Source organism: Brassica rapa, chromosome A01, assembly GCF_000309985.2.
Source record: "Brassica rapa cultivar Chiifu-401-42 chromosome A01, CAAS_Brap_v3.01, whole genome shotgun sequence".
NCBI classification, from domain to species: domain Eukaryota; kingdom Viridiplantae; phylum Streptophyta; class Magnoliopsida; order Brassicales; family Brassicaceae; genus Brassica; species Brassica rapa.
Genome location: NC_024795.2, coordinates 6,683,110 through 6,705,176, shown reverse-complemented (window position 1 = coordinate 6,705,176; position 22,067 = coordinate 6,683,110). Strand labels below are relative to the sequence as shown.

Sequence of the window (22,067 nt, the reverse complement as noted above, 5' to 3'; positions counted from 1 at the left end):
ATTCAGTATAGCACGCTCTCTGTGCTCTTCTGAAGCAGTTGCTGGGTCTGGCTGAGTGAGAAGAGAGGTCTGGAGACGCTCCACTATAGCTGACTGGTGTTTTACTCGGCCTGTGATACCACTGTAGTGAGTCTTATTCAGACTTCTCAGGTCTGTCTTTAGTAGCTTCATGCGGCGGACTAACTTGAACTGGTGAGAACCCTCCACTACCACATTCGCCCACGCCTCTGAGACGACAGAAGAGTATTCCGGGTGGTCAGTGATGTGGTGATAGAACTTGAATGGTTTGCGCTGATGTCTACTAACAGATGGAATCCTGAAGAGACAAGGTGCATGATCTGATTGCTTCAGTTCCAGAAAATCCGCATATGAGTCCGGGAAATGGCTTTCCCAAGGGTGATTGATAAGGGCATGGTCAATCCTCTTGGAGATGGGGTTGCTGTCACAATTGTTCCACCATGTGAAGGGGGAACCTTTCGCTTGACACCCAAATAGCTCAGCATCTTGCAAAGCCGAGGTCATATCATCAATGCCCGCCGAATCAATAAGCGCATTACGGTAGCAAGAGTAGTGACTCAAGCGGAAAATTTGGTTAAAATCCCCTAGCACCACCCAAGGAGAGTTCAAGACAGGGGTAGAGTCATGAATACCAACGAGCTCCTCCCAGAGTGTCAACCGCTCCGCAACTTTATTAAAACCATAGACAAACGTAACTGTGTAGTTAACATTCTCTGCCATAAGAAAAATCCCACAAGTGACTGCCTGCGCTGACGACTTGTAGATGAAGACGCGAACCGAAGGGTCCCAAACGACTATAATCCGACCCGAGTCATGATGCTCGTAGTTACCAAAAAACTCCCAGCCATTAGGGATAGCGTTACGAATCCGTCTTAAATTATTTTCCTGTATGTGAGTTTCCAAGAAAGCTCCAAAAAGCGGTCTCTGAATATTAATCCAGTCTTTGACCATCGAGTGGCGTCTATCACTGTTTAGCCCTCTAACATTCCACACAAAAAACTTCGACATATATAATTTATATAGATTTTGTGACCTTGCGGCCACACCTCTGGTGGTTAACCAGCAAAAACGGGTCTTCTGATTCTGGCTTGCCAGGATCTTCAGACCACGAGGTTGATACCTGAGCAGCACTGCCATTACCCGGACCCATACTGTTTGCAGGAACCGTCACAGCAGAAGATTGAACCGGACCAATGAAGTTTACCACAACAACTCCATCAGCTAAGTCATGTGTTACCTCCTTGTGCACATCAGTCGGTATTTCTCCCTCCTCCAGCGGCTGCACAGAAGGAGACTTCCTTTCCGTTTCAGTCTCATGATGCACAGCGCCAACGCTCTGTGCGGTACGTCGACTCTCTTTCCCCCGGCTTGGTCTAGACTGATTTCTCGGCCTGTCCTTAGCCTTTTCCGTGGAGGGGCTCACAGATCGTTTCCTTTCACCCACACATGATTGAGGATGGGTACGACATCTTACTCGAAGGTGACCGTACTTTCCACAAGCCTCACACTTCATGGGCAACCAGGGATACGAAACAGAGACCTCAACCTCCCTTCCATTCGAGAACCCAGTGATGATCTTCGTTGGGAGTTTCCTTGTGAGGTCAACTTTAACAAATAGCTTTGCCACCTGGAAGTTCTCCTTTCGCTCTGTTTCAGACGCCAACGAAACTGGTTTCCCTACTGCTGTGGCGAGTCTACTAAGGCTCTGTTGATTAAAGAGCAGATAAGGGACATCCCTCAATTCAACCGGGACCACAGCATCGGTGATTGGAGCCTCCTCTGGGTTGAAGTCGGGAGACCAAGGTGCGACAAACATCGGAAAACCCGCTACATTCCAGCATGTCCTAGCCAACAGAAGCTCTCGAGTTTTAACATTCGTAACTTTTAACAAAAACTCTCCTGGACCAATATTATGAACAAAGATCCTAGGACCAGCCTTTGCCCAAATGGCATTGACAACGCCTATAATTCGTCCCATTGAAGGCCATTCACCATGAAATCTGGCATAAATGAAATCACGAAATTCTTCTTTCGCTGCAGCAATGTTATCGTCCGGAATGAAAACAAATGGCGCCCCCGAAGTGTGTTCAGACGGCGTTCCAAGTTCCTCCAAGACCGCAGATTGCTTAAGCAGACTAGCATAGCTCTTTACTTCAGAAGGTTCACCCAGAGATCTAGCCTCCGCAGGTTGTTCCTTCACCGTGTTCACAAGGAGGGGTACCTCCTGAGAATCCTTCGCTTGAGCAGAAGGCGTATCCTTCTCAGTGATCTGAGGAGAAAGCTCCTCCGACGACTGCAGAAGTAGATTTTTCCTCATCTGCTGTGAGAGTAATGGATTTCTCCACCGTCGGCGACGGCGAGGACTGAAGATCTACAGAGACTTCAGAGTTCACGGCAGACACCGAAGGAGTCGTGTCAGACATCTCTACCGCCGAAGCAGCAATTACAGCATCAGCGCACGAGGCACTGGCGAGGGGAGATGCCTTAGCTAACTTCCTGGGGTTACCGGCCGGTTTCGAAGCACCCTGGAGACGGGCCATCTTCGAGGAACCTTTCAGCAAGTTACGAGATTTTTTCTTTTTCTTTGGGGTCATAGTAACCAGAAGACCAAGAGAGGCAGAAGGGCGAGGGAGAAATTCTCACCGGAGCGGCGTGAGGCCGTCCAGCGGCGGATCTAGGGTTTTGAGACCTTATCTCCTAAAAATCGCCTTTCCAGAAGAGAGAGAAAGCTCTTCGAATTACCTCTACTCTTCGTACTTATCATTTATGTTTTCATTAGCAGTCTTATTCGCTTGCCAACCAATATACGACGATAAAAATAAATACAATTTTTACGACATTGTGCATGAGTTTCTTTTTATCTAACACGTGAAGGTATTTGCAAGTTTCTTCTTTTTCCTATAATTTTAAGAGAATTTTGAAGAAATTATAATGGCATCAAATAGGAAAACGACGTATGTCTTTGGACAAAAGAAATGTGGGATTCTTGAAAACGACTAAAAATAGAATAAATAGTGCAAAAGTATTGCCCACTCATGAAAACACGAATATTGTGTTACCTTTTGGCCTTTTCTCATGTTGTATTATTTTTGTACTTTTTACGAAAATATTATTTCCTCTCAATACATATTTTAATTCATCAATGAGTACATGTAGAGATCAAAGAAGCTGAAAGTAAAATTATGTGTGTATCCACTCTGGCTAGTAGCTTATAAACTTGTTCACCTGTTCTTGACAGAGAAGAGAACACCAATTTTAATAAATTAAACTTTTCCTCATATTTTTTTATCTTTTCATTACAGTGAAATTTGAATGACTGATAAGAGTCATACTCTCTTTGTTTCTAAATATAAAATATTTAAGGTAAAAACACACATATTAAAAAAACTATTTTTATCTAAAAAATATCATTAAAACTATAAATTAATGATATTTAATCAATTACAAGATAAATTATTAAAATATAATTGAATACACAGTTTTTAATAAAATAAAAGTCATCTAGAAAAATGAAAACATCCTATATTCCCTCTGTATTTTTATACAAGATGTTTTACATTTTTTCACACAAAACAAGAAAGTTACACAATTCTTTTACTATTCTCATTCACTAATTAATGCAAAGAATAGACTAGTTAAATTTACAGTGGAAGTACCGTAGCATATTGGTTAAAGTTTAAAGGTTTCTACACCCATGTCTGGGGTTCGAATCCCAGACTATGTAATTTATTGTAGATTACAGGAAATCCAGGTTTTAAGTCTTGGAGAGAGCGGTTTATTAAACAATTATGCAGACTACAGAGGAAAGAATTGCAAGGGATCTTCAACATGATGTAAGTAAATCTGACCATGCGTGGATCTTCATAGGACGGCTCAAGTGATGCAGTTAGGCGTAGGTCTTCATAAGTCATGTAGTATTGTCGGTTGTCGAATCGTCTATGTAATTTTTCCTATATCATAATTGTAAGATCGTAATAAATCATCGTTAAAAAAAACTAGTTAAATTTGTTAATTAAGGAAATAATATAAAGGGTAAATAAAGTCATTGTAACTAAATTTTACCTAGTATTTTGGAAAGCGTTAGATATATTGGAACAAAAGAATAGTTCTAAAGCGTCATTTAATTCAGAATGGAGGGAGTATATTGAAACATTAAAATTTTGTAAAACATCATATTTTTATGAACATATGGAATATAATTTGTCTAGTTAATACGCTCTTATCTAGAGATTAATGTCGTTGGAATTTGGACACCCTGAAACACTAATGAATTCATATCGTTGTAGTTTGTGTTATTTTGTAATATTTATATATTTTTTGAAAAACCTTAATTTTTAGGGAATTTGCACTACATAACCTAAAAAAGTATTTTAATTAGGTATATGGAAATCCACTGTACATTTTTTGTAAATCCCAAATACATCCCTATAAAATGGAAGGCAGCTAAATAATAAAGGCCAATCCCCTATATATTAATTGAGAAGAATTTAAAAAGTTATAACCTGAATTTTGTAAGAATTAAAAAAAGGCCCAATCCTATGTGGCAGTTTTATAGAACTTGAAAAATCTGACGTGGCGCTTTATTAACGAGTTTCGGTGGAGCATAGTGTAAAACTAAGCGTCCTAGGAAAATATAATTTAAATTGATATGGACAGTCATATATATCCTGGTAAATATGGACAGTCATATATATGATGGTGAATATCATAACGTTAATATTAATAGCAAGAACGACGCCGGTTAACTTGAAAGAAAATTTCGATGTAGCTCTCATCTCTGTTCTCCATCGATGTGTGTCTGTTGTGTTTATGGGTTCTGCGTCAACCAGTTTAACCGTTTATGGGTTCTTCAAAGTGTTTTCATAGTGCTGACATGGGCGAAGGTAAGAACATTTGCACTTTGTACCTGTTCCAAATCGATTATATAATCAGACCGGTTTATAATATTGTAGACATTAATACAAAGACTAAAACAGCCAGTTTAGGCAATATATAATTATGATTGATTATTAAAAGGTTCGCGTATGAAGCATTGGTCGTAATTGTAGGAGTTTATTAAAAAATGAATATATTTTCCTTCCTTAGCAATTCAGTTTGTGTTCAATATGTATATATTGTATTAAATACAATGACACTTTGTGTCCAAGGCATGATGTGATATTTATATGAACCGTGTCTAAAAAAAAAGGGTTGCCAATCCATATTTCTTAAAACCCTTAACTGTTTCTTAACGCCTTTTCTATGAACTCATCCAAAAACAAATGGGCATATCATGCAAAGGTTTTACATATTTTTATTGTTAGGATAGTTTCCGTATGTGTTTCAAAGCTTCATCAATTATTTTTTACGAATCTCGCATTTTCTTTTCCAAAAAATTTATGGTTTATGGCATAAGGTTTGGATTATTGAAATACATAACCCATGGAATTCGTAGTAGTTGGTGTTACTGACTTTTATGTGTTTATATTATGTAGTATATTTCTTATATTTATTCATATCTTCTTAACCGTTTGCTATATGTTGCAGGGATCCAAAAGAATCGATGCCTGTGTAAACCCCGCAGTGAACAAGTGGAATCAATATAACAGTATTGATATGAGAGAAGAGAATTATGTCAATGTCCTTGCTAATCAAGAGAAATTCAAGTTGTTGGAATGGATGAAGAATAACAAATTACATCCTCGATCAGAAACTCATCCAAATCCCGATTTGTTTTCTATAAGTCATTTTGTTTGGGATCCAAAATCAAAAACATGGCACCCTAAATATGAGGAATGACGGACTACTGTATGCTTTAGTAGTGTTTTTTGTCTTCTGGTTTGTTTTATTTTTGTGATGTTCTTTCAGTATGCAATTTTTAATCAACAATATTTTCAGTTTTATTCTAATGGTGTCCAAGTTTTGTGGGCCTGTAATATCAGCATTGTCTATGGAAAATATATTATCGGCTTGATGTCAAACGTGTAAAACGTCTGTGTACTACTATACAAACCAACACTGAATGTCAAAGATCGGACCAGAAATCTTAATGTGTATTTTTGAGTAGTCAGTGTTAATTTGGCTATGATATACAGTTAATGTTAATGTCATAATGAGAAATCAAAGTGTCTGTGAACATGGTTTTGTTCTGAATATAATAGGTTCCGTATGACATTAAGCTATAATTAAACCTAACTACTTGGAAAACTGTGCGTGTTAATATTCTCGAAAATAGTTCGCCACATTATTTGTACTCAAAGAATTGTAAGAATTAAATGTGCCTTCATAAGCACGAAGGATGTTGAACAGGGAATTTTCGAGTAAATACATGAATACTATTGCTCCAATGCTTTGATCGGAATTAATGTGAAGTTTGATAAGGAAGATACATTAAAAAATTTCTGTTGATATGACAAGTCAAAATTACAACCTTCCGTATAAGAGATAGAGAATATTATGCTATTTATTTTGCATTCATAACCAAGCCTGAATCTAAAAGAAATGTAAATTTTATTTTTAAAACACGAAAACTTTTGCACCAAGTCTTACATTGAATTAATTTTGCGTTAGATATGGAAAATACAATATGTCGATTGAGTATCAATTAATGTGAATATATTCGTCGAAGTTAACCTAAAAAAAGTTCTATATAAATGAGTCCTACCACCAATTCAATTCCATCATCTTACAAACAAGCAATTCAGTAAAAAAAGTCTGTGCTAGAAATAATGTCTATCAATGCTGTTGTCGATGTCAAGCCTTTCAAAACCATGTGGAAGATCAAGGTGAAAGTGATTCGGTTGTGGAAACAGTATTCAGCCGCTGGAGGTGAAACCATTGAGATGGTTCTATGCGATCTTAAGGTGTTGTGTTTTATATGTTTTACTTTGAATACTTAGTTGAATTTTCGTTTTTGTATACTGTTAAGTCTCACACGCTTTTGTGTGGTTTATAATTTTACAGGGTGGTAAAATTCATGCTACTGTGAAAAAAGAATTGGTTGCTCAATTCTCTCCTTTCTTAATCCAAGGAGAGTCGTTGATGCTGATTAATTTTTCAGTAACTCATTCATGTGGTTCCTACAGAACTACAAACCATCCTTACAGGATTAGTTTCCTGACCACGACCCGTGTTCGATCGTCTGAGAAATTGCCTGAGGATTTAGCAGGTTTCGAACCAGTGAAGTACACAGAAGTGCTCGATGGAACTCTTAACCCCGATTACTTGGTTGGTACGTATTGGTAACATGAAAATTTTGCAAAACCTTTTGTATTAGTACATGTGAAAAGTGTTTTTATGTGATTTTTCAACAGATGTTATCGGCCAGATTGTTGAAATAAGTCATATTGAGCATGTTAATGTGAATGGGAAGGAGACAGAGAAGATCTCCTTAGAGTTGCGAAATGCTGAGTAAGTTTTGGTTTTACTTATACTTATACATTACTTTAATCTATCGCATAGCATTTTTTACATATAACTAAATAAATAATCTAAATTTATGGTATGTTAGTGATGAAAGACTTCCAATGGTGCTTTGGGGTAAATTTGCTTCTGATGTTAGCGAGGCTATGCAAGTTCGCGATGAACATTTAACTGTTTTGGTTTTACGCTTTGCAAAAATCAAAGTGTGGAAGGGTAAGATACATTCCTTCATAATTATATACCTGCATGATTTAAGTTATACCCTAACTGTCATCTTGAAATTTCTAACAGAAGAAAGAAGTGTGAGCAATGCCTACAATGTCAGTGAAATTGGGTTGAATCCTACGATGATTGAAGTTGGAAAGTTCATTGCAAGGTATTTTATATAGAATCTTTCCTATCAAGTTTGTCGATTATATCTCAATTTCTTTCCAGATTGTGTAAACACGTTTTTCTATGACTCTGTTTTAGTTTGCCTAAGGATGACCTACCTTTAGCCATTGTGGAGTCTAAGTACTCGGCCATAGTGAATGGTGTTTCGGAGAAAGATGATTTCTTTATACATACACCAAGAAAAACCATTGCTCAGATTCTGGATACAAAACAGGTTTGTTATCACTTAACTCGGTTTGAAAGTACAAAATTGTATTTATATACTGAGCATATGATTAGTTTTGTTTTCTAATAAATCTTCGGTTTTATATATTTTAAGGTTGAGAAGTGTATTCTGTTGTGCACAATCGCTGCCATTGACTCAGACATGGGGTGGTTTTACCCAAGCTGCAAAGTCTGTTCAAAAAAAGTGTTGACTGTTCCTTTTCCTAACAATGATGATGGTGGTGAGGATGATGATTTCAAGCACACTTATTATTGTGCTAAGTGCAAGACTAACAATCCAGCGACTCTGCCAAGGTATTTAATCATTGATCTTCAAATTTTCTATGTTTGTGTGACTTACATTATGAAACTTCCTTGACGTTTACTATTTATATAGGTATAAATTGCATTTGGTTGTACTTGATAACACAAGTAACACTAAGTTACTGGTGTTTGATAATCATGCTATGCAACTACTCAATCAATCATGCTTGCAGCTTGCTGGACCATCAAACAAATTCGAGGTTGTTGCACCATTATTTTATTATGTTTTACAAATATAAAACTTTTCTATCATATAGTTCACTGAATTCTGTTGTTTTATGTCGTAGATTGAAGAAACTAATGTGCTCCCACCTGCACTAAACAGCATAATTGGTAAAACGTTCTTATTCAAGATTCAAATTGAAAGGGAAAATTTCGTCTACAAGCATGAAACGTACAAGGTTTTGAAGGTCATCACCAACAAGGACTTGATAGCTGATTTCGAAGAAGCAAATTCGGAGAATGTAAGTTCAGTTCAGTTTCTTTCCGTGCGTCTGTTATTTTTACAAGTTAAAAGTATATAGTTTAGTTTCATCTATTAAAAATTCTTCACAAATGCAGGCAAGTGAAGGGGGTCAATTCCATGATATGGATACTCAGTCAGACGCACCAGAGGTTTGTCGATACATTATTGTACTTATGTTTCTGATACTCTTAACTTCTTGGTATATCGTGAATATTTTATTTCTCTGTCGTTTTTATTTTAACTTACAAGAGTTTTAAATTTGCAGGCCTCTCTTGCCATGATTGGTTCAGCATCAGACCAGTCTGAGTCGTTTGACCTGACTCCAGCTAAACGCATTAGGCCAGTGAACCTTGAATTGGATGAAAGCTTTGACGAGAATTCTGTGACAAGGAGTGTCAGTTCTGTGAAGATCAAGAAGGAGAAGTGCTCTAAAAGTGGCTGAAGTTTGTGTTACCAGCAGTTGATATAGAGGCTTTCGATTCACTTTATAGCATGTTTTCGCATTAATTATGTTTAAGTTTTTTTTTAATTATTGCAAGCTTTGCTTTTTTATTCTATACTTTTATTTGGTGTTTTTAAATTAATGGAAAGCCTCTATTTGTTTTATATGGATTATGCACTTTTATTGTTTTTTTTTTGCTTTTTAAATCGTGTCTACTCAATTGATTGTAAAAAAAATAGAAGCAATTTAAAATTTAAGAAAATAAAAAAGCCCCCTCCGGTTCTTAGTCCTATCTACCATTTGCAGTTCCATAGCTAATCTATCTTCTATCAAGTTCATAGAACTTACTTGCTGTGATTTAAATTTCCCTTTTGCGTTAGATGAAACTGTAGATGGAGTACAACTCCGCAGGAAGACTGTTGAACCTATGGACGTCAGGACACCTGTACTAAAAGTGGCTGAACATTAATAATTTTTGAAAACATGAGTTTGTTCTTCAAATAAAAAAATAGATATTGTGTGTTGACAAAATATTTCTTTCTTTGCAGGATTCCAGCAAATGCTTATTGATGACTGCTAAGAAGAATTCCAAGGATTGAGAAGGACGTATGCTCTTTAGTGTTATGGCATCTATCTATATTAAATTTATGGTTTAAGTTTTTCATGTTGCTTTTCAATATTCGTTGGTGTTTAACGATTACTTATGTTATTTGCTATCTACTTTATACATTCTATTATATCATACTGAAGTTTTTATATACCTTTCTGGTTTCTGTTTTAATAGACAAAACAACAGAATAAAGATCGTTCATTCTAACCTGATTAGTAGACAACGGCTGAGCTTTCAATCTACAATCTTTCTCTTGATTGTCAATCTCTCTGCAATATAACTATTATCCATTACAGAAGCTTTTAAGATTACATATACTGACTACCAAATTATAGGCATTGCTAATATCGACAAGTACACTTTATATATGTTTCCCTGTTTAATCCGAGACCTTTTGTTTGTCTAATCCAGTTGAAGAACACATTTACGTAGTTTTATAAAAATAAGAACCGATGAAATGTTTGTAGATTACAGCAAAACATAACACATTTGTTATAAAGATGACCCTTTTCATCATAGATTTGGAGGAAATTAAATCCTACTCTTTCCATTTCGGTTTGGATTGTGCGTTTGATCTGATTCAAACCCGCATAACCTGTACAGAACATACCTTATTTACATCGAAGGAGTGAGGATTTGTACCTGGCCTGAAGGTGTTATATGGAGCTGATCCAGGGAAAAGACACATGTTCTGAGGTTCAACGAAAAGAAATTTATGTCAATTGAAATTTCTTTTTTTGAGTGTTTGTTTTCTATTTGCAAACATACTGAGGCAATGAGAACTTAGCTGAACGACTGAAGCTCCCTGTGCTCTTTTGCCGCATCTTCTCTTATTTCAGAACAAATGGTTCTTCTCCATTTACAGACACCGTAAGAGTTTGATCTGATTTATTTGTACATTCCCAGGGATCTGATGCAAAAATTAATTTCACAAATGAATCAAACTTCGATAAATTAAGAACGGATATTCCAGATCTTTGGGGACAACACAATGAGACTAACCTTATGGCTTTTGATTGACGAAGCTAATACATAACTCGGTAGATCTGATAGAACCTTCGATTCATTTCATTGAAGATCTGTGGAAGGTGAATTCATTTCGCATGCAGGTTCGAAGAAGATTTGAGCGTCGTTTGTTCCGAAGCGACGAAATGGAGACAAAGGATAAGGTATACTTTTCGAACAAAAAAGAAAAAAAATTTGGTTAATTATGTATTTGGAAAGTGTAAGTGGATTATAACATTGGGCCTCAAAGATATCATATTACAAAATTGGCCTAATGAAATATCTTGCCTTATGAGTTGGCCCAGAATCAACAAAACTATTTTTTTTACTAATCTATTATGTTTTTATTTTTTTTACATTAACAATATCTATTTAATGAAGTAAAAACATTTTTTTAAAATTTCAAATTTGTATAAGTCGTCTTTTAGTTTTTCAAATCATATATAAACCAGATAAAAAATCATTTAGTAAAAAAATTGGAAAAAGGTTTTATTTCTATGACTTCACATATTCAACAAAATATGCAAATGAATTTAGAATTTGAATGAAGCTCCACAATCTCAATTACAATTAATTTCGCTTCCCCCCATCCGAATTTATAAAATATTATTTAAACAATATATTTTATCTATTTATATATACAACAAACCGACTAACATATCATTATTATTTTTCTCATAACCGTATTTTTTTTTTTAAACTCACCCCGCGCAAGGCGCGGGTCTTATCCTAGTAATAAATAATCTTTAGGTTTTTCCATAAAATATCCTTAGACATCTAAATCATCTCCTTCTTCAACCACCTGAATATCAAGAGCCTGCAATTTCAATAATTAGATGTCGACAGATTCCATCCTTGTGGTAAGACTTCCTCATCACTGTCGTGATACCATAAGTCTCATGCACCTCTGCCTCCACTGCCATCATCGTTGTGTTTCCGTTTACCTCCCTCCGTCTTCACCGTTGCGGTTGTCGTGTTCCCATAAAACGAACATGAAATCCAAATTCTGACTGGTTTTACTTGTCAGGTTCTCATCTATAAAGTTTATAGCTTTTTTGTTGGAAGATTGAAACTTTTCCTTGGATCCTTGTGTTTTATGCTGAATTTTAGTGATGATACTTGTTTATTTTGGTTGAAATCTGATAATAGTATTATTTTACATGGTAAATTTCGTACCATGATACCGGATTCAACACACATATATTAGGCCCGTAGTAAAAAAAATTGAGTTATTTCCCTTTACAAAATATCAACACAATCTATCCGTTGATTTGGTTTCTAACATTTCTTTTACCTCAAAAATTATGTAAATTTGATTTACAGAGAGAATAGCTCTTCGGCTCAAACGTACGGGATAGAAGAGTCACTACAGGCTCAACAAATAACCATATTCGCAAATACTTTTGAAATCTGCATGATTACCTAATTACTGTCTACTTTTTGTATATTCACCTAAATGAGCCATGATTAATTATCGTCTAAGTGAAAAGAAATACAGTACTTCGTACTGTCTTGTGTATTGTGTTGGTGAACTGAAAAAGTACATGAACTTGCAGGGTAATTCGAAGAATCAAGATTGCTTGTTTAATGTCTCGAAGGAGAGACTTTATTCCATGGAATGAAATCCGTGACCTTGTCTTGGATTCTTCCAACGTAAATATATTAAAATACCATTATATATGTCATAATTGAGAAATTAAAAGCTACGAAGTGTTACTATTGTATCGTTACTGTTTCTGCATATATTTTTTCATGAAATCTTAACTTATTTGGAACAAAACTTTTTTTTTTGAAAACTGGCCTTAAATGGAACAAAACTTCAGATGATTATAATCACATTTGGATCAAGACTTCAATATGATCACGTTTCGAACAGAACTTAAGGAAAATAATATAGATGATGAGTAGTTGAGTCAATCATGTAGCAAAAATACTTTAAATTCACATTGCACGTTTCATATTTAAACCTTCTAATGACTATTTTTGTTTGTTTGTTTGATGCTTCAAAATCATTGATAGTGAAGGACATACTACTTGGTAAAAGATGTGTTAGGAACTTTATACATTTTTTAGCATCTTCAATGTACATCTTTATACTTTATTATAGAGGTGGATTTGCTCAAATGTACACATTTATAATAAAATTCTTCTATTTTAGAAAAAAATATAAAAAATCTTATTTTTGTCTTTATATTTGGATATAAAAATTGCAATTCTCTATATTTTATACTATAAATAGAAGAATTTATATTATAGAGATATATATTAAAACAAATTCATCTCTATAATAGAACTTTTATATTTTAGAGAAAAATATAAAGATCGGTTGGAAATGGTTATAACGAAAATGAATATTCCAAATCTCTAATGTCTCCAAATAAATTCTATACCTGGAATCACATTTTTATGTTTGTGTTTTACACAAAATAAAGCTACAACTCTTCTCTTTTACGCATAGAAAAAACCTTTTTTTTTACAACAAAGTTGTAATTTTTTTTTTTTTTTTTTTTTGATTAACCTGGGGGTATCCCAGGCCCATGGAGAGGCCCAGACTAATCCCCAAGGGGAGGTGCAGCCCACGGATAGACCCTCTCTCCGGATATTCAAATGGGCCCTAAAGCATGGGCCCATATCCGTGTTGGGTGACCAGGATAATTGTGACTTAGTTTCGCACAGCAGGTGGATCGAACCTGAAACATGTTGGTGTCTCAGCCCCGTCTCCTTACCACTCGACCACAATCACCCGGTCAAAGTTGTAATTTTTGACATAAAGAAACAACTTAAAATCTCTAATGTATATGAAATCGTAAGGGAAGTGGAAACAAGTAATTTTATTTATTTATTTTCAGGCTTAACGGGATAACACTAAATGTAATTTTATTTTCTCATAAAAGAATTGAAAGAAACAAAAGTCACAGAACTCACAGGATATTCGTGATTTAGAACATGCCAAAGTTATTGTCGATGAAACGAAAATGAGATTGTAGAAATCAGTGGAAAAAAAAATCAAAACAAAACAAATGGAATGAGCTTAAGACAGGTGTGCGGTTGAATCATGTTCTAATCCAAATTGATCCGTCCATCCGGATCAACTAAAATTAAAAAAAAACAAAACAAGTGTTATAAAAGTTTAAAACCTCAGACCGACTTATTGCTTCGAAGCGTATGAGAATTTATTAATCATGGTCCGTCAATCAAGCTAATTGGGAAGGGCCTTATTGGACTCCGGCCCAAACATTTATGGTTTGGTTACTATATATGTCCGGGAAATTTGAAGCGCCGCATAAAACTTTTGTTTTTTCAAATATTAATTTTTTTATTTGACTCGAGAATCAAGAATAAGTTCGATTACAAACACGATTTGCACAAAATAACCCAAGTAAAACAATTTTTTTCTTTTTTATAAAACAAGTAAAACAATTTCTAACTAGATGTTTTGCCCGCATAATCATTTTACAAATATATATTAGTTTATATTTTATTAATTCAAAAATCAGCACGATAATTTATTATTTATGTTATTATATATGACGTAAATTTAAATAAAATATATATGTTTATTATTGTGCTGAAATTTTAAAAGAAAACATTCACATATCAAAAATGTTTTAGTAAATATATTTATACAAATTTAGTTGATTAATATTTAATTATAAATTTTTTATTTGTTATTTTCTAACTTTTATAATTGAAAAAATAAATTTTAAGATAAAACACAATATAAGAATTATCTTATTTAAAAAAAAATATTATTAATAAAAATATGTTCAATAAAAATATATATTTTAAGATAACAACACAATGTAAAAATTATATTTTTGAAAAAAAAAATATTATTAATAAAAATTCGTTTTTGATTATATAGTTAATTATAGATAAATTCATTAAGGATAATATAGATATTAACCGTTCTAACTTTTAACGTGAAAGCTCGATTCCAAAATTTTACTTCCCAAATAATAATAATAGTATAGATTAGTTTCGTTCGGCTTAACGCTCTCCGTATGTTTTGCTAGCTCAAATTATAAATCCCTGGGAATTGAATAATGTTCTTAACCTTCAACCCGAATCACGAAAAATGTGAAATTCACCTCGTTGCTTTAGACGTCGAGACTTCCCACCGCATCTTCGGAGTAGCTAGTATCCAATGATCTCTTCGATATTTATTTGTAATCGAAACATCACTTAAGCGCCGATGAATTGAAGGATAAGGCCAAAAACACTAACTTAGAGAGAGTGTGCCTTGTAAAACCCAACTGCACAAATACCTCAAATCGTACTAAGAGACCGTAGAAACCTTTCGACAAGCACGAATGAACAAGAAAACGAGACAGAGTCAACCACAGCAACTCGAACCAGTTTAAGCTATGTGACCTGCAAAAAAAAAAGTAATAGCAGGGTGCACTACCATGAACAAATCAAAGAAAAGCCCATGGAACAAGATCAAGAGAACCCCGCAGACAAACTCAAACCTCTCAAACCAACTTCTATTGTTTCTTCAAAATATGCGAAAATTTATATGACTTTCCCGTAATTTGTGAAGTCAGGATCAATATTTTAACAAATATTGAACATTGATTCTTATTAATGTATGTTTGGCTGTAAATTGTAATATTCGAATCGTTTGATATCACTTGCTATATATATTTTTCGAATCAGTCTTTTTAAATTTTCATCATATAGTGGGCTCCATAACCGAATCCAAAATATACATGAAAACGTATTATGGGGTCGTGGCCAGCCATGTACTCTTAGAAAATGAATTTGTAGCTATTTGATAGTCTAATTCCAACAAAAAGATTCAACTATTCAACAAATTGTATTTATCTAGTGGACTGCGAAAGAACATGTCACCTTGCATGATTTTCAGCATAAAGTTTTCACTTTAGGCCAAAATACTCATTTAAGTATGGTGTTTAAAGTTTTAGTAACCACTCACACGCTCCAAGCATGCCCTAATTATAACACATATGTGTGTCCCACGTAAAGCGCATGTCTTACCAAATCTCTGCCCTCTAGTCAGTCGCTTAATTACGCATGATTCCAATTTCCAAACACAAACATTTTCCGCCCGTTACAAAAGTCCTTGCTCAACTAACCGTTAGTCTTTTACAAAACTTAAAGCTACCACTCAATAAATGCTCTTTCTGAACAAAAATGCTCATTAAATAAAATATAAAAACATCAACGGTCGGAAATCGCCAAAACAATTGTTCACATACTAAAGAAAGGACTATTTAAACAATGAATAACATAAGTTAATAACACTTGTATCATTTAGAGGATCTCCAAAGGATACTCTATAACTTCAAATATGAAGTTTTTTGCTCTTCAAAAATGAACTTCAAAACTTCAAATTTAAAGTTTTGAAGAGTGAAACTCTATATTTGAAGTTTCACTACTCAAAACCTCAAATTTAAAGTTTCATAATTTTATTTGCATTTTGGTTCCTACAATCACACATTAGCTTTATGATTCATAAATACTTTTTTCGTTTATTGTTTTAATCCTTTAAAAATTATATCTCATAAATTTTTTAAATTTTGTTTACAAAGTTTAAGTTTTACACATAAAATTAAATAAAATTTTAAAACAAGATTAAAAATATTTTAAACTAGATTTAGACAACAATAATATACAAAAGAAACTTAACAAAAAAGATTTATAAAAATTACATAAAGACATTACTATTAAACAAATTTAAATATTACAACAACACTAATAGTCAGATAAGTTTGATCCAAAACCTTCAAAATTTTCAAATATTGTTCAACTTTTTTTTTGTAACTGAAGATGGTTGTTGTTGTTGTTTTGACGTTTTTTCGTACAATTCTTTCTTGTTCATATCGAATATATTCACGAGTATTAATATCATCGAAATGAAATTAGTGTTTTAGCAATATTTTATGTTTTTTTTTACTTTATTGTTCTAATCTAATGTATTTATAAGTATTAATATTACTTGATTTCAATAGCTTGTAATCTACAAAGTAAAAATAAGGAGAGCCATTTTTACTCCAAAATGCACTACTAGAAAATCATTTTATGGAATAATATAGTATTTTTTAAAAGTTTAATATTAATCAAGTTATTTTTATTAAAATTTTATATTTTATTAATTAATATTGTTTACATATGTGCTAGTTATTTATAATTTTTTTTATGAATTCAAATTTGGTATGGCAAATATAAGGACCATATTATAAAATACAAATAGTAATAAAGTTAAATTTGAAGTTTTGTTTTTGGAGAAAAACACATTTAAATTTCAAATATAGAATTTTAAAAATTTCAAAATAGAGTTTCTTTTTGGAGATGCACTTAGCAAACAAAATGTGTTTTTTTTATCAACAATGTTCAAAGTGGATTATTTGCGAAAAAATGTTCTAAGTGGATTAAAATCACTATACAATGTGAAGTAGCTTTATTCACAGAGGAGGTGCAATGCGAGAACATAAATTATTCGAATTTTAATATTTTAGTTTCAAATTTTAATATCAGGTTTTGAAGCTTTAATTATAAGAAGTTCGTATTTTGGAGGAGAAAAGAGATAGTATCATGAAACCATATTTCAACAAGTTCTTTTGGATCATTTGGTATTTTTTAATAGAAATATTCTTCACCGGTGAACACATTTCAACTTGGTAATCTCGAAGAAAGGGTAACATAATAGAGGAGGAGGTCGGGATGAACGCCGGTTCATGGTGTTAATGAAACTCCTCTTTAATACCTCAAATTATGACTTGCCAAATCTACGCATCATGGTGTCTTAAGGGTCAAAATGGATAGCTTAGTTAGTGGCTTGAGTTGTTTAAAAAAAAAAAAAAAAAGTTAGTGGCTTGAGATGGAGTCTCAAGGGTCAAAATAGATGCTCAGTAGTTTGGAAGCCAAAGATGTTGTAAAATCCTATCGATTCTACATGCCGAAATGGAAAAGATTATTTACAAAAAAGAGAGCAAAATATCGATTGGAGAAATAGTAACTTTCAAAGGTAAGTGGATGACATTATTCTACTTAAACATATTGTTTTATATGTAACGATCTACAATTAGCAGCCTGATCAAATAAACAATACAAATACACATGTTGTCGGTTGCGTCAAAGATCATCACACTTTGTTTAAGCAAAGCTAAAAAAAAACAAAGGAAGATTCGGAAAACAACTTTAGAAATTGTTTAATCGACCGTCTCTTAATTTGTTTTTAGTTAATTAGGTGAAATGAACGTAGTAGCCTTTCACAATAATGAATAATCCAACGGCACTATAGAATTAAAAAAATATGAAAAATATTTTATAATTGATACTTTTGGTAAGCCAATGGAGCATCACGACAAAAACCCTGGCCGTCTTCTTCTTCTTCATCTTCTTCCACGCGACTGTAACAGATCTCTTTCATCTCTCACTCCCTTACTCTTACCCCTACGTAACTGCATTGTCTTGAAACAGTATTATACAAATATAATATACATTTCCTGAAAAAAAAAACAATTCTATTTTTGTTTGCTTTAACTTTATAAATCTCCTCTATATACTTTTTTTCAGAGGGTTTGTGTGTTTGTGTTTGCGTGTGAGTAAGTCACTGAAGAGAAGAGGGTAGAGAAAAAAAAAGAAAGATCTTAGCTTTGGATGAAACACTGTCTTATTCCACTCCTCTTCTCTTGGGTTTCTCTCTTCTTCCTTCTTTCTTTTGTATTTACTCTTGTCTCTGGATCTCATTGCTTCTGTGGAGTAAACTTGAGGGATAACTAACAAAAAGCAAACCTTTTTTTGATTCGATTCCCTGAGCTGTTGTGCATTGTCCCTTTCAAAGGTTCTGTTGAAAAGATTCCAACTGTTTTTGGAACCTTGTTGTGAGGTTTGCTCCCAAAGACTTGTCCTTTTCTGGGTTTATAATTAGCATTTCCCCTTAGATTCAGATCTAATGCATTCCAGTTTCTGAAGTCCCCCCAAGATTCAATCTTTTAACTTTGGCAATAACAAGTTTGCTGCTTCTTTGTATTGTTCACAGGTTGAGTCCTTAGGCAATACTATAATAAATGGCGACACTTTCGGATATTGGTGTATCAGCTGGGATAAACATCCTAAGTGCGTTCATTTTCTTCATAATCTTTGCGGTTCTGAGGCTCCAGCCCTTTAACGACAGAGTCTACTTCTCCAAATGGTACCTCAAGGGGCTGAGAAGCAGCCCTTCTCGCGGTGGCGCCTTTGTGCAGCGCTTTGTCAACCTTGACTTCAGGGCGTACTTGAAGTTCTTGAACTGGATGCCTGAGGCTCTCAAGATGCCTGAGCCTGAGTTGATTGATCACGCTGGTTTGGATTCTGTTGTGTATCTCAGGATTTACTGGCTCGGGTAAAGGGCTTGAACCTTTGTGGTTTTAGTACTTAAGTTTCTCCTCCTCTTCTTGAATCTGTTGTGTTGTTGATTTGTGTGTGTAGGCTTAAGATCTTTGTTCCAATAGCAGTGCTTGCGTGGGCGGTTCTTGTGCCGGTTAACTGGACTAACAACACGTTGGAGTTGGCTAGGCAGCTAAGGAATGTAACGTCGAGCGATATTGATAAACTGTCTGTTTCGAATATCCCAGAGTATTCAATGAGGTGGGTTCAGAACCTTTACCATCTGTTTAAAAATGTTTGAGTTTTGGGATACATTGTATTGACTTTTTGTTGTTGTTTTTTTTTACCAGGTTTTGGACACATATAGTGATGGCATATGCATTTACCATCTGGACTTGTTATGTGTTGATGAAAGAGTATGAGACCATTGCGAACATGAGGCTCCAGTTTGTTGCATCAGAAGCTCGTCGACCTGACCAGTTTACTGTAAAGACTCTTTTCTTTCCCCCCTTGGTTTAAACTTGAATCACTAAACTTGAATCTTGGGATTTATGATAGGTTCTTGTCAGAAATGTACCTCCGGATGCAGATGAGTCTGTTAGTGAACTTGTGGAGCATTTCTTCCTTGTCAATCACCCTGATCACTACCTGACTAATCAGGTATATATCTCAGAAGTTTGTAATTTGAATCTGTTAAGTACCTTCATGGGTTCTTCTTACCTTTTGTGGAAAACAATATGTAGGTTGTATGCAATGCAAACAAGCTAGCAGATTTGGTGAAAAAGAAGAAAAAGATGCAGAACTGGCTTGACTATTACCAGCTCAAATATGCTAGAAACAACTCTCAGAGACTCATGGTGAAGGTACTTTAAACGAAATTAGTTTTAGTTTCTGATTCCTTTAAATCTGATCCTTTACATCAAACCAGCTTGGCTTCCTTGGGCTTTGGGGACAAAAAGTGGATGCAATCGAGCACTACATCGCTGAAGTTGACAAAATATCAAAAGAGATAGCTAAAGAGAGAGAGGAAGTGGTGAAAGACCCCAAGTCCATCATGCCAGCATCTTTCGTCTCCTTCAAAACTCGCTGGGCTGCTGCTGTCTGCGCTCAGACCCAACAGACCAGAAACCCCACCCAATGGCTAACCGAATGGGCTCCAGAGCCTCGTGATGTCTACTGGCCAAACCTCGCTATCCCATACGTTTCTCTGACCGTTAGAAGACTGTTAATGCACGTTGCCTTCTTCTTCCTAACCTTCTTCTTCATCATCCCAATCGCCTTTGTTCAGTCTCTCGCTACCATCGAAGGGATTGTCAAAGCTGCACCGTTCTTGAAGGTTATTGTAGAAGAGTGAGTCTCTCTTCTTGACTTCATATGAAACGAAAACATTTTTGAACTGACTTTGGTTTGATTCTTATTATGCAGTAAGTTCATGAAGTCAGTGATACAAGGCTTTCTACCTGGTATAGCGCTGAAGCTCTTCCTCATCTTCCTCCCATCCATCCTCATGATCATGTCCAAGTTCGAAGGCTTCACATCTATCTCTTCCTTAGAGAGACGCTCGGCGTCTAGGTACTACATCTTCAACTTCGTCAACGTCTTTCTCGCCAGCGTCATCACCGGAGCTGCGTTTGAACAGCTCAGCGCTTTCCTCAACCAGTCCCCAAACCAAATCCCCAAAACTATCGGTGTGGCTATACCGATGAAGGCAACTTTCTTCATCACTTACATAATGGTTGACGGTTGGGCAGGTGTAGCTGGAGAGATACTTATGCTGAAACCTCTCGTCATGTTCCATCTCAAGAACACGTTCTTGGTCAAGACTGAGAAAGACAGAGAGGAGGCGATGGACCCAGGGAGCATTGGGTTTAACACTGGAGAGCCGAGGATACAGCTTTACTTCCTTCTTGGTCTTGTCTACGCTCCTGTGACGCCTATGCTTCTTCCTTTCATCTTGGTTTTCTTCGCTCTTGCTTACATTGTGTACCGTCATCAGATCATAAACGTGTACAATCAAGAATACGAGAGCGCTGCTGCGTTTTGGCCAGACGTTCATGGACGAGTCATTTCTGCGTTGATAATATCTCAGCTGCTTCTTATGGGTTTACTGGGAACGAAGCACGCTGCGTTAGCTGCACCGTTTCTCATCGCTTTGCCGGTGCTTACCATCGGTTTCCACCACTTCTGCAAAGGTCGTTATGAGCCGGCTTTCGTCAGGTACCCTTTGCAGGAAGCTAAGATGAAAGATACATTGGAAAACGCGAGAGAGCCGAATTTGAACCTTAGGGGCTACTTGCAGAGTGCTTACGTTCATCCAGTGTTTAGAGGTGATGAAGATGATGATGACTATGATGATGACAAGCTCGGGAAGTTTGAGGAGGAAGCCATTATTGTTCCAACAAAACGTCAGTCGAGGAGGAATACTCCTGCTCATAGCAGGATCAGCGGAGAATCTCCACCCTTTAGTGGTAAAGTCTAGAGAAACATTTTTCAACAAGAGATGTTTTGACAAGTACATATACATATGGTACTTTTCTATATGTACATAAGACAAAAAGAGAACGGATACGTAGCTCAATGAAGTACTAAAATGGGGATTGGCCAACGCTTTGGTTCAGAAAAGATTTGTGTTGTGGAGAGACGTCGAGTGTTTTTTTATGAGTGGATTCCAAAGTTTCAAGGTTCTTGTTTATTACAACCTTATAATCTTTGTAGTCGTTAGACAACATACTTGTATTACCGTCAGATGAATGTATTTGGAAACAGTTACCATCATCATGTGTTCAATTCTCATGCAAAAGAGGAATAATGACTTTTTTTTTTGTTCAACAACAGGAATAATGATAAAAAGAGTTGTAATCCTTTATTTT

The 22,067-nt window shown here is 35.1% G+C and overlaps 2 protein-coding genes and 1 long non-coding RNA gene across 5 annotated transcripts; all 3 read left to right on the top strand.

Annotated features, from left to right (window-relative positions):
* The first annotated feature begins 4,930 nt into the window (after positions 1–4,930).
* LOC117128576 lies at positions 4,931–5,898 on the top strand. Its single transcript, XR_004451946.1, has 2 exons — positions 4,931–5,298; positions 5,545–5,898. It is a non-coding gene; the product is annotated as an uncharacterized LOC117128576 (long non-coding RNA).
* Positions 5,899–6,725: 827 nt separating this feature from the next.
* On the top strand, positions 6,726–9,248 carry LOC103859768 (replication protein A 70 kDa DNA-binding subunit A). Its single transcript, XM_033286820.1, has 11 exons — positions 6,726–6,860; positions 6,961–7,228; positions 7,311–7,407; positions 7,508–7,632; positions 7,711–7,795; positions 7,891–8,026; positions 8,132–8,331; positions 8,414–8,540; positions 8,628–8,804; positions 8,902–8,955; positions 9,072–9,248. The coding sequence occupies exons 1-11, from the start codon at positions 6,726–6,728 to the stop codon at positions 9,246–9,248; spliced, it is 1,581 nt and encodes a 526-aa protein (XP_033142711.1).
* Positions 9,249–18,226: 8,978 nt separating this feature from the next.
* Positions 18,227–22,009, top strand: LOC103859757 (calcium permeable stress-gated cation channel 1). Of its 3 annotated transcripts, none has more exons than XM_033289626.1 (8): positions 18,227–18,241; positions 18,872–19,213; positions 19,300–19,458; positions 19,548–19,683; positions 19,756–19,857; positions 19,941–20,060; positions 20,126–20,547; positions 20,623–22,009. In XM_033289626.1, the coding sequence occupies exons 2-8, from the start codon at positions 18,900–18,902 to the stop codon at positions 21,674–21,676; spliced, it is 2,307 nt and encodes a 768-aa protein (XP_033145517.1). In that variant the 5' UTR covers positions 18,227–18,241; positions 18,872–18,899; the 3' UTR covers positions 21,677–22,009. The 3 variants fall into 3 exon arrangements, with proteins under 3 accessions (XP_033145517.1, XP_009135587.1, XP_033145513.1); XM_009137339.3 differs by lacking the exon at positions 18,227–18,241 and adding an exon at positions 18,248–18,718; XM_033289622.1 differs by lacking the exon at positions 18,227–18,241 and adding an exon at positions 18,248–18,722.
* The last annotated feature ends 58 nt before the right edge of the window (positions 22,010–22,067 follow it).